The 12662-nt window shown below is 42.6% G+C and overlaps 1 protein-coding gene across 2 annotated transcripts in view; it reads left to right on the forward strand.

Annotated features, from left to right (window-relative positions):
• The window catches only part of ETV1 (ETS variant transcription factor 1), an 82064-nt gene that overhangs the window by 42115 nt on the left and 27287 nt on the right, over positions 1-12662 (forward strand). For both annotated transcript variants that reach the window (XM_075922294.1, XM_075922295.1), the window contains 3 exons: positions 477-606; positions 2720-2908; positions 8169-8416. In XM_075922294.1, the coding sequence (XP_075778409.1) occupies positions 477-606; positions 2720-2908; positions 8169-8416 (567 nt within the window). The remainder of the gene's footprint in view (positions 1-476; positions 607-2719; positions 2909-8168; positions 8417-12662) is intronic.

Consider the following 12662-nt stretch of genomic DNA (forward strand, 5'->3'; position numbering starts at 1 on the left):
GAGATCCAAAAATTAGCAGTCCTGTATTTCAGGCTCCTATGCGAGAAATTAATTTTGCAGTAATAGGTGTGGTACTCTTTAAAGTGAACTACTGTACATTGATGGGGAAAGCTACCATGCTAATAACGCTTAGAGCATTTTGTGCCTGGGAAATACTTTGCCTCTGACAATATTTACAGTAACTAAGCCAAATATAAGTGGGCTGTTATTTTCCTACTAGTGAGATGGGAACCTGGCCATCATTCTATTAAACAATAAAACTGCTAATCGCCAATGCAAAGGATCTCATGTCTATTTCTCAATTTGACACCCGAAGAAGTGCCTGAAATGTTCATTTCTTCAACCGTGTTTATTATTATGGTGGTTTAATTAATTGTGTTTCATTAGTAGGAGCCAACTTGTTTGATAATGCACACTGTTTAATGCCATGCTTGCTTTCTAACTCCACGTTTTTGTTGTTTGTTTCTCCCTTCCAGTGGCTTTTCATGGTCTCCCAGTGAAAATCAAGAAAGAACCCCATAGTCCATGTTCGGAACTTGGCTCTGCTTGTAGTCAAGAACAGCCATTCAAGTTCAGTTATGGGGAAAAGTGCCTGTACAATGTCAGGTAAAGCAGCCAGACGTACTTTTACAGTAGCTTCAGTGAGTACTGCAGATTAAAACGAGGACCGATTAAAGAGAAATAAAACCAAAATAGAGCTCTTATGAAAGTTACCTCTTCAGCAGATAACAGGCTCATGAGATAATGCATTTAGCTGGACACTGATGGAACTGTTTATAGTCCTATCAAGCACTTAATCATTTTAAAGCAATAATTTTCATTGAAATACTCAAGACTGCACTCCTCTTCCACTGGTTATGGCCATCGTTTAAAAATGGGGGAGGAGATCTTATTTACTGCAAGCTGTGTTGAAAGTACTTTTAAAATGCATTATGCACATTAGGCTGAGAGAGAGCGCCTCATAACAGGCGAGAGATTGGCAGGTCTGAGCAACACATTAGGTATTTAACGAATTTTGCAGATGATATATATGTGCATTCATGGACAATTACAGTATAAAAATAGTATTTGATTAGGCCTTGCAGATATTTTTATCTTGTCAGAAGGAAGTGGTCTCCCTCTGATAATCAGGATAGATAGTAAATGTTTTAATTATTATAGGAGATTAAAATATAGTTTGATGCCATTGCATTCTTTATGGATGTTATTTTGGTTTACATTTCTGTCTTCCTTTTCTCCTCAAATGTTAGCAGTTTTTGGGTTTCTAATTGATCTTTTAATCTATTTGGAAAACTTCATCCCAGTCAGTACAGAATTTTTGTTCATTTAAGTACACTACTGTTTAAGGATGTGATAGTGTACATGCTTACACAGTTAACCGATGAGCCTGGGTTCCTGTATAACCATCATGGTTGTATGCAGGCATCCCTGCCCCTGGCTTTTAAGCTGGCTCCCCATGGGTACCGTCTCCCACATAGCTGTCTTCCCTCCCCTTTCTCCCCCTCCCCCCGCCCCGTACTGCTGCCTCTGAGGCAGTAGCGGATGGAGTGGGAGGTTTTTGGCGGGTGCTGGCTTAAAGTCGGCTCCCTGTGCACCACCCCCCTACCATGTGTAAATATGTAACCGTTGAAATTTTCATCACTTACACGTTTACATAAATACACGCATTTTAACATCCCTACTACCATTATGGGCAGGGCTCAACAAACTATACAATCTACTCGCCTGTGGTGAGTAGATTTCAGCTGTGCACCCTGTTCATTGGCCCTTGCGCATGCGCAGTACAGGGATGGCGAGCAGTTTTCGACGCCGTTTGTCAAGCCCTGATTATAGGCATCTGCAAAGCCATCTAAATCTGCCTCTTCATTGAAGGACAGTGCACCCCATTTGCAAACATGATGAAACTCAGCGATTGAAAAATAATCTTGGACATTTTTGCTTTACTTACTAAAGTACCCTTGTCACCTATTAGGTACTCTTTTAGACAGACCCCTTACTGTTTTAGCCCCCACAGATGCTTGTGTGCTGAAACTTTGACATGCAAGTAATTATACTGACTTCAGCAGGACTACTCATGGATGTGATTCAGGAAAACACTTAAGCATGTGCTTAACTTCAAGCACACCTATGCTAGTCCTTTTTTGAATAAGAGTGGACATATGTGTGTGCACTTTAGTGTTTTCCAGAATCAGGGAACATGTGCATAATGTTAAGCACATGCATAAGTGTTTGCAGGATCAGTGCTTCGACAGAGGAAAAAGTGGAGGCTGCTGACATCTGCGTGTGGGCAGATAAAGTAACAGAGCTGTGTTTTTCTGGGTCAGATTCCTTTTCTCGGGTTGCATTCTTTATTATTGCACTCTGAGGTTTGTCCAGACCACTGCAAAGCAGGGTAGGCTCTTTCTACTCTAGTCCAGCTCCCTGTGCTTTGAAACTTTCTTTGGGCTTGTCTCCTGTTAGTGTCCCACTGTAACACCAAATTCTTTTAATAATACATCTCTGCCCTCACAACGGCAGAGAACGTGACCACCGTGTGTAACTGCGGACTAAGTTTTCTCTGTGCTTGTTTATGTACAGAAAAGAGAACTCACTCAGAAATTGGTCACAAGAGTGTCCTCAAAATAAAAGGAAGATTAATAGGATCATGTTTCTGTGATACTACATTTTATTTGTAGAAAAATTAACTTCTCATCCTTCCCCCACTCCTCTCTGCTGCTAGTGCCTATGACCAGAAGCCACAAGTTGGAATGAGGCCCTCCAACCCACCAACGCCATCCAGCACTCCAGTGTCACCACTGCACCATGCATCCCCAAACTCAGCGCAGACTCCTAAGCCCGACCGGGCTTTCCCTACTCATCTCCCTCCATCCCAATCCATCCAAGACAACAGCTTCCCTATGGATCACAGGTAAAAAAAAAAAAAAAACACCAGAAAACCTGTCGTCATGACTACATCATGAAAACATCATGACTACAATTAAAGGCATTGGGTTGGTTAAGTAGTACTTGACTCTGTTGCTATTCCCACTGAAATCAATAAGACCTAGGTATTAGCAAGTTGGTATGGCTAAGAGTTGCAGAAACATTCTCAGTAATTGCACTTCTATAACCCTACCCCCCAGGACTGAAAACCTAGGATTTCAGTGGAAGTTGCACTTACAACTGGGGATGTGAAAAGTCAAACCGGTTACCCAGTTAAGCAGTAAGCATCATCCTAAATAAGTAATGCTTACCAGTTCTGATTAACTGGTAACTGGAGCAGCTCCCCACCTGCTGTGGGCAGGAGGCTTCTCCAGCCCCACAGGGGGCCTGCCACAGACAGGGGCTGTTCTCATCCATCCCCAGCCTGGGATCCCACTTAGTCAGATAACCGATTAAATGTTAGGTCAATCTAATGTTTAACTGGTTAACCAGGATTTTACATTCCACTGAAGCTAGTAGGGAGCGAGATTCTACCTGGCATGTGTGTGGAGCCCCACTGAAGTACTATCAAGAACCAAGTTATCGGAATCTGGTCCCACGCTAACAAATAAGCATATTAGATCGCCTAATACATATCTGAGTAGAAGTATGGTTGTCTTCTGGTGTGCTCTTACAGAGCATAGTGTCAGTTTTCCTGACAGGGTGAGTAATTGACAGCTTTTTGAAATACAGCAGCTTATAAAAAGAAAAGTAAGCTGCCAAAATAAACCAAGTTCAAACAATATCAGTCTGAATAAAACCCAGAGAAGGCGAAACAATTTAGAATCAAAGCTGAAACTGTGCCCATAAGTCATCCTGTTCTGTTTCGTTCTTTTAGATGTCTTTTGACAGTGGATGTTTTTTCTTCGCTCACTGCCCTGTGCCTATGTTTATCCTGAGCATATGTGCTGCCAGAGTTTCTTAGTTTGGCAACTGACAGTTTACCTGCTTCTGTGTGAATATAAGTATGACCTTAACCTTATTATTTGAACATGATTTTGTCAGAGAGTGTGTATACCCATAAATACATGCATGTTCAGGGTGACTCGGTAGCACTTCAAAAATATTTTAAAAAACACATGTTCAAATAAAGTTAAGATCTTACTCCATGGAGCATGGGGTCAGACTCAGCCCTGCAATGCAAGGAGATGCAGTTTGTATGCTCCTGCACCAGCAAACGCTGCTGCATACGGGGGGGTCACTCTATTCAAGCAGGGCCGGACAGAGGCATGGGCAAGCCGGGCAGCTGCCCAGGGTGCCAACCGATGAGGGGCACCTGAAAGGAGCGTGCGGCGTCCCTTACAGCTTCCATCAGGAGCCGCGCGCCCGGCTCCCGCAGCACCAGCCCCGCAGCGCCGGCTAGCAGCACCCTTCCCCCCCAGGGCTGCGGGGCCCTACATGGCCTGGCGCGTGCGCCAGCAATGCTGGCCAGGTCAGGCTGGGCAGCGCATGCGCCGTGCACTCTGGGGGGGTGGGCCTGCGCATGATAGAGAGACAGCAGCATTGGGTATCAGGCAGCTCCCTGGGAGTGGGGCCGGGAGCGCACTGGCTGCCAGCCCCACCTTCAGGGACTATCGATTAGTCGTGCAACCGCTAAATTTTCATGTGTTTACACAATTATTCAATTTCATGATATCTTACATCCCTAGCTGCAGTTTTGATTGCAGGATATCGGACAAGTGTATTTCTGTAAACCAAAGTCAGATGGCTGAGCAGGCTCAGCTGAAATTCTTTAAACATAATTGCTGTCTAGTCAGAGAGCAAGATGGACTATTTCAGATTAAAGGGTTTTTGTTTGAAAGCAACTGAATCTGGAGAAGCTCACATGTACCTTTACTCCACTGTGTAGTTTCTCATGACACTGAACTTTAGAATAGGCTTGTCACCTGATGACTTTGTTGTATCACTGTGTGATTTGATGCACATTGTCCTAAGGACATTTTGCATTATGCTTTTCTTCAGTGAAGGAATAACTGTTGAACAACCTTTTAGCAAAGCCCCAAGTAATAAACTAAAAGAGAAAGGCTTATGTTGTATAGCTAAAAATGTCCTTCTTTATTTCCAAAGAATTGTACATTTTGCTGTGAAAGGTATTTTTTCCCCTTTCTGTTTATAATCCTGAATTTGTTTCATGTTCTCCTCCCACCATTCCTCACTTCCCTGTCTGAACTCAGCGGTTTATGCAGATCTTGTCAATATTTCTGTGAGAAGCATATGGAAAGATCTGGATCAAAAAATAATCTGTTGCATTCTGCACAGGTCTGGTGGGAGAGAAGCAGGCTTCCCTTTATTAGTATAGTCAGATAATAATGTCATTTTAAACAAATCAGTTTTAGCTGAATATGATTGAATATGTTTATATAAAATGGGTGTGCATTGCTCTAGACCATACATTCTGTGGATCAGCAAAACAGCAGCCTCAAGAACATGTGGCTTAATACGAGGCATGAGTATATGGGGGACAAATAGCCCTAACAAGGACCAAAAGGAATCAGATCCACTTGTATGAACAAATGGCTTGATTCCATACAAAGCTTCTAGTACAACAAGTATTATTAACTTCCTTTGAGGCTTTGCAAGTGAGCCTGTTTCTTATTTTAACTTCAAGTTGCAATTTTCTGATTCACTCCTTGACAGTTCTTAATGATAATTTCTGCTTCTTTTTTTGGCTAATGAAAAAAGGAAGAGAGGGGAAATGAATGCAGTGCCAGTCAGCCTAACTATTTCATAATATGTTTTAGTTTCTAAGTTTATTTTCTGCAGGTGTAGGTGGAATTGTAAAGCGTAATGTTACCATGTACAACTGCAGAGGGGAATATTCTTAGCGTTATTAAACCAATTAATGTTCATTCTCCATTGCTACCTTTATGCTTTAGCTGTTTTTATGCATGACAGTAAATATTTAAGTTCAGCCCAGTTCAGAGCAGTATTTTGATGAAAGTTTGTAAATTTGAAATTTGTGCTTGAAATTGCTACTGCAGAAGATTTATATTTTAAGAATTTATTGACTTAACGATCAAATCCTACTCGCTCTCTCTGGCCAATATTCTCAAAGTAAGCTTCTGATTTTACTTGCATGAACCAAGTTAGTTCAGTCCCAAAGTACAAGAAACTGAAAAATCCTTGGTTCCCTGCCATCTGTATTTTGACAGAGAGAAACTTCCATCTGTCTCTTGAAAAAGATTGTGTTGAAGTAACATCTTGTCTTACTTTTTTAGGGTGAGTCTACACTTGCAGCAGGGGGTCTGATTCTCAGCTTGGGAAGACAGTCATATGCTCGCTGTAATCAAGTTGTGTTGCTAACGATAGCATGGCCAAAACGGTGTGAACAGCAGTAGGGCTAGCCACACCAAGTACATGCCTAGGGAACTTGATGGGCATGGACTTGGGGCAATTAGTCCCTCCCCATCTTGTGCTGACTTGGCTACATTCTATTTTTAGCATTCTAACTTGGTCAGAGCAGTGGTGTGTCTCCTCGAGCTGCAAATCGCACCCCCATTTCCAAGGGTTGATATATCTTTGCTTGAGGGATGGCAGGACAAAGAAACAGTTTACTTTAAAAATATCCCAGTTGCTGTTCTGCATATCAGCACAGAAGCAATAGGTCCCATCACCAGCAAATCTTTGTTCAAAAGCCACTTGGGGCTGGCTGATCTCCTCCCTTTATGGGAGGAAGGGGAAGCCACGTGAAAATGTATAATTCATCAGGGAAGCATGCTACTGAGCCTCTCTTTCCTCATGCCTCTCAACCTTCAGAAGCCCAACTGCTCAAATTCAGCACACATAATTGGTGTCCCTGAGATTTCATGGGAGGAAATGGGACAGCTTCGGGGGTGGGGAGCATGGAACATGCTTATTTCTGTTCTGATACATGACACGGGTCACTAGTTCTCCTCCACGGTTTCCATTTTCCAATGGGAGGAAGGATATGTACAAATGATTGAGGGAGCAGTGAACTCCTGTAAGACCCTTGTTTCCATGAGGAGACACCAGCATGGGTAGGAAGGCCATCCTATTGGGCAGTTTTTTCTGCCCCTCCCCAGAAGATCTGTTGGATCTGGGTATTGCAAGGTGTACCTGAAAACTCCTCCCTATTGAGACAGGAATGTGACACAAACTCTGCAAAGTGAAGCTCCAGTGTTTTTTTCACCATGAGGAGACAATTGGGGACTTTTCACTTTGTGGAATGAGGCCCACATCTTACCACTGGCATTTGTGTTTGTTTGGAGATGGCATCTGTAAGCAAATAGATACAGCCCTTTCTTCTTTCATAAACAAGAAGTCCTGATTTGCTAAGGTGCCTTTATGCCACTCTTGCTGCATACAGGCCCTCCCCACACAAGAGTATCATCTGTGCAGGCCTTTCCCCTCCTCCTGCAAGCAGCGCACTAGGCTGTGTCTAGACTACAAGATGTTATAGGAAAAAAGGTACGCAAATTGCACTCTGCAATTTGTGTACCATTTTCCGATTGTTTTTTTGAAAGAGGCTTTTTCGAAATGTAGCCCATCTACACTGGGCCTAATTTCAGAAAAACTTCCTCTTTTGGAAGAGCCGTTCTTTCTCATAGAATGAGGAGGACAGGGCTTCTGAAAAAGCACCTCTGCTCTTCTGGGGGGGAAAAAAGGCAAGCAGAAGAGCAGACGCATTCCCTGGACGTGGCAGAGTTTTTTCCAGGATGTATCCCAGAAAACCGGTATGTAGACATAGCCCCCGTAGTGTGAGGTACAATGCTGTTTAAGGCCCCTGTTGGAATATCAGAGAAAGTGTGTATCTTTTTAGACTGTAAATGTTCTGGAACATGGATTGTTTGTAGTATTTTTATACAGTTCCCTGCACAATAGAGCTCAGATCCTGATTGGGGCATTTGGGAAGTGCCATCATATATTTCCTACTAATAATAAGGTTATTCTCTGCTTCCCATGTCCCATAGGCATCTTTAATTGATTCTGGAGTAAAGGCTACTGAAAGCCAAATTTTCCCCCCTAATTCTTATCCCATTTTTAAGAACAGAGTTACTGGTAATTGGACCCAGAAAATTTGAGCTTGTTTTCATTTTTTCTTATATCCATTTTTTTGTTGATTAAAGATAAAAGAGAACAGTTTAAAACTTATGTCTGTGGGGCTTTATTTTTACTATAATTACTCTTGAGGAATTAAGTCACTCTGCCATTGCACTTGTGAGTGACTTTTCTCACTTGTGTCATAGATTTCGCCGCCAGCTCTCCGAACCTTGCAATTCTTTCCCGCCTTTGCCAGCAATGCCAAGGGAAGGACGCCCAATATACCAACGCCAGATGTCTGAGCCAAACATCCCTTTCCCGCCTCAAGGTTTTAAGCAGGAGTATCATGATCCAGTTTATGAACACAATGCCATGGTTGGCAATGCAGCCAATCAAAATTTCCCCGGTCCTCTGATGATTAAACAGGAACCTAGAGATTTTGCATATGATTCAGGTAGGTAAGATTTTTTTTTTCTTTAATTCTGTGGGATAAAATAATAAAGCCAAATTTGGGTTAGAGCAAATGGTGTTTATTCTCAGTAATGTTTAGATACATCTGAATTCAAACTTGCTTCTTGAAATTATTGGATAGGGCTTTTAAACCCCTTTAGTTGGTTTAAGCTTGGCAAAGTAGCCTCTTCGGATGATTAACATTGGTAAAGCACTGTAGAGAACCTTGCAGTGCAATTGCTTGGTCATGTTTGGTCTGTGGAGGTCATGTTGGTCATGTTTGGTCTATAGAGGACTTGAGTTTATGGAGCTCAATGTGAAAAACAGAGAGAAACTGAGGTGTTCAAGCTTAGGTGGGATACCTCTGACAGGTTTTTGTTTGTGATATGCTATAGGGAATCACACATTCAAAAATGGTCTCTAAATTTGTGCTCTCAATTTTATGAGCACATTCCTTTATATCTGCTAAAAACATAGGGGCCTGATTCTCCTGCTGCTTATGCTCCTATATATTGAGAGTAACTCCATTGAAATCTAATGGGGTTTACACTGAAGTAAAAACAAGCAAGAGAGATGAATTAAGAAAATCAGTGCTGACTCCTCAACTTGTGTGTAACTGTTGTTTTGTGGAAGCCCATAACCTGCAGATGGCAATTTGCTGATACAGAAGATACTGGATGCTATTATTAGTCATGTTTAGTATATAGGGATCAACCACAAATGGGGCCTGTTGTGCCAGGTGCTGGATAAAGTAGCAGGAAGTCCTAGGGATGTTAGATATCATGTAATTGAATAGTCGTGTAACTGCAGGAAATCTTAGCAGTTACACGACTATTCAGTAATCCCTGAGGGCAGGTGGCAGCAAATGCTCTCCTGACCCCACTGCCGGTGAGCCCCCTGCTACTCAGTGCTGCTGCTTTTGTATCAGAAGCAGCAGCATGGGAGTGGCAGGTAGAGCTGGAGGGAGACAGGCAGCACTGCAGAGATGACGCTGGTGGGAACTGGCTTTTAAGCCGGCTCCTCCCAGCACCAGCTCCTGCCTGCCCCCCACACCTCTGTAGGAGGCAGCAAGTTGGGGTCAGACAGGTCTGTGAATTGGCATGCGAGGAGAGCCTGCTTGAAAGCCAGCTCCCTCTATCAGGGCAGCAGCACGGGGGAGGAGGGAGTCAGGTGGATCCAGTGCTTGTGAAAAGCTGGCTTTTAAGCTAGCTCCTCATGAACACTGGCTCCTGCTCCCCCCTCACTTGCTACCTCTGATACAGAGGCTGCAAGGTGGGGGGAATGCATGTAGTCAACAAGATTAGCCGATTAGCCTAGGCTTATTCATTAATCATGTAGTCATCTACATGATGACATCCCTAGAAAGTCCCTGCTCCAGAGAGCTTACAGGTGGAATCAGTGGTCTCCAAATTTTTTTTTATGTCTCCCCCTTACCCATAATGGAACTTGTCTGTGCCCACCCTAGGAGCCATGGTCAGGAACTGAACCACAGCTGGGGCCGGGGTTGGAAACTGGGGTCAGGAGTGGAGCCCCGGCTGGGGCTGGGGCTGGGATGGAGCAAAGCTGAGGGCAGAGCGGGTGGCGATCCTTTTCCCACCCTTCTCTGGGAGCTGTCCTGGGCCCTATTGTGACCCCCCTGAATGTTCTTTCATGCCCCAGTTGCATCCCACATCTTGTCGACCACTGTTCTAAATGGACAAGATTGACACTGGGTGGGGGAAGGGTGGAAAACAAGCAAAGTGAACAATGTGCAGACATCGTGTTAGTGCCAGGATTTTGGTTTTTTGATGGGGGTGAGTGGGGATGGGATTTATTTAGGAAGGGATTAGCTGAACTTGAAAGACAAGAGAAGAAACTTTGAAAGGGACAGCGCAGGTACAAAGAGGAGGAGGGGAGGAATGTCTGAGGGACAGGTGTGGAGAAATCATGAGATGAGGTAGCTGAGGGCTAGAGCAAGCAATCAACCAACACAAGGCAGAGAATCCGTATTCAAAACTAAAAAATGTTGTCAGTGTCCCTCCATCCCATTTAAGGTGCTTTTGCTGGATCTGGTCTGTAACTGATTCCTTCTGGCATTTTTTCCCCAAAGATCACATAGCTGAGAGGGAAGACACCATGTGGATACCAGTGCATCCTGGGGTGATGGGGGTGGAGTGTTTCCCACACAGCTCTTTGTTGGAACACTCCGGGATGTGGGGTGAAGAGTGGCCCTGGCTGGGACCTATTTTACTTCCTTCCTCCCCTAGTGCAGCCATTCTTGCTTAAGCATTTTCTGCAGCTTCTCCTGCCAGCTTCAGTATCTGGCCAGCTCCTCCCTGTGGTTTCTGTCCCAAAGGCAACATGGAGGCTGAGTTGAAAGCACTTTGCAAGTTCAGCTCATAATACATTATTTTGTATTTCCAGTCCAAATGACAACTCATTATTAATGTCTTCTCCACAGATCCACGCAGCTGACTGAGCGTGTTTTCATAGCCGAATCATTATAGTGTCCTTGTTTTTAATTATCCGATGTTAGAACACAAAAATTTAGAATGTAGGGCCGTCTTTTCCTTTTTGTGTTTATGACAGGTAGAAGACCAGGTGGAAACAAAGCTGAAAGTCCTGTAGTCTATTTTTAATTTATTTTAGGTGCTGAGGTACAGTGAATCTGAGGTACAATGTAGAAATGGGCTTGAACTACAAAGGGTCACATCCAGCGATGAACTTTTCCATAATTGAGGGGGTTGCTGAGATCCCTGATTTAGGTTTTGATGTTCCTCTGTTCTTAATCTGCACTGTTAACATAGCCGAGGATAGTAGAGAACTTCACAAATCCCTTACAGTCTTCAAAAGCGCTGTTCTTCGTCCTACCAAATTAAAGGGTAAAAAAATCTTTATGTACGTATGTTCCGTATTTGGCAAGGGAAAAGGATTTTCTTAAAGCTTCTCCATTATTTTAAATCTGAAGCAGTCTCAATATTCATTTCTGTTCCATATTTTCTTTTTTTTTTCTTCAGAGCTAAAAGTTTAAATTTAACCCGAAAGAAAGATGTGCAATCTTTTACCTCTTTTTTTCCCTGCCAGTGACAGAAATCTTCCATGTTAAAGTAATGACATTCAAGCAAAGTTGTTGTTTCGTTTGTAGATGAATAATTATAGTTTTAAAAAATGTAATAGCTATGTAACCAGTGGTCATGAAAAATTAATCTCTTGGTATCAGAAAGTATTTTTATTGGCCCTAGAATCACTGCATTTAAGTTGACACATCTGTACACTCCATAAATTGCAGTCAACAACTGTGGTCTGTTGATATTTTGTCTTGCTGCCATCTGTTCTCTAGAAACCATCATTTTCCATCTTTGCTAAGAGTACATTAAATAACCCCTTAGGAAACATAATGTATTGTCACTGAATCGTTGATTTCATTTTTCACCTATGGATGTTGAGGGGGACAAATGCCATAATGGAAAATCTTTTTTGTTTGATATTTCCTTGTAGCTCAAACAAGAATACTGAAATGTATTTACAAAGTTCATTGCAATTCACTGAAGATGTTCCTTTTGGGATGTTTTTAAAGGGGCCTCATAAAAGTTCATTGCTTTTGTGCACTATTCTTTTATATGTTGTGGAAATCTGGTGAATTAAAAGCATTATTATGGAATGATTATATCTCTATTAAAACATGACATTAATTATGACATGGGAAATGGCAGATCAATTAGTTGTAATTATAATTGCAGGTATGCAATTTCTATTGCAGAATGTTTGAGATAATGGAAAGAGGAGGAAAAAAAGAAAAATGTCAACAGAGCAGAAGCTCTTCCCCGTACAGTTTCTCATATATGCAGCAGAAAATAAAGTCTAAATCTTCATATAACAGGTGTATATAATATTGAACATTTATTCAGCACCCTTTTACTTAAGGGGGAACATTCTTAGCTGATACACGTCACGGTTCCATTGAAGTCAAAGAAGCTCTGACAATTTTGCTATGACAGTTTATATTTGCTGAGGGTATGTCTACGCTAGCCCCCTAGTTTGAACTAAGGAGACTAATGAGAGCGACTGAAATTGCAAATGAAGCGCGGGATTTAAATATCCCGTGCTTCATCAGCATGTTCCCGGGCGGTCGCCATTTTGGAAATTGACTAGCCCAGAGTAACTGCCCGTGTCTACACGCGGCAGTGAAATGGGAGTTCGAAGTAACCCTTTAAGTCGAATTAGCTGTTAAACCTCATTGCAGGGGTAGTAACAGCTAATTCGAGTTAAGG

The sequence above is a fragment of the Pelodiscus sinensis genome, chromosome 2 (assembly GCF_049634645.1).
Source record: "Pelodiscus sinensis isolate JC-2024 chromosome 2, ASM4963464v1, whole genome shotgun sequence".
Lineage (NCBI taxonomy): Eukaryota > Metazoa > Chordata > Testudines > Trionychidae > Pelodiscus > Pelodiscus sinensis.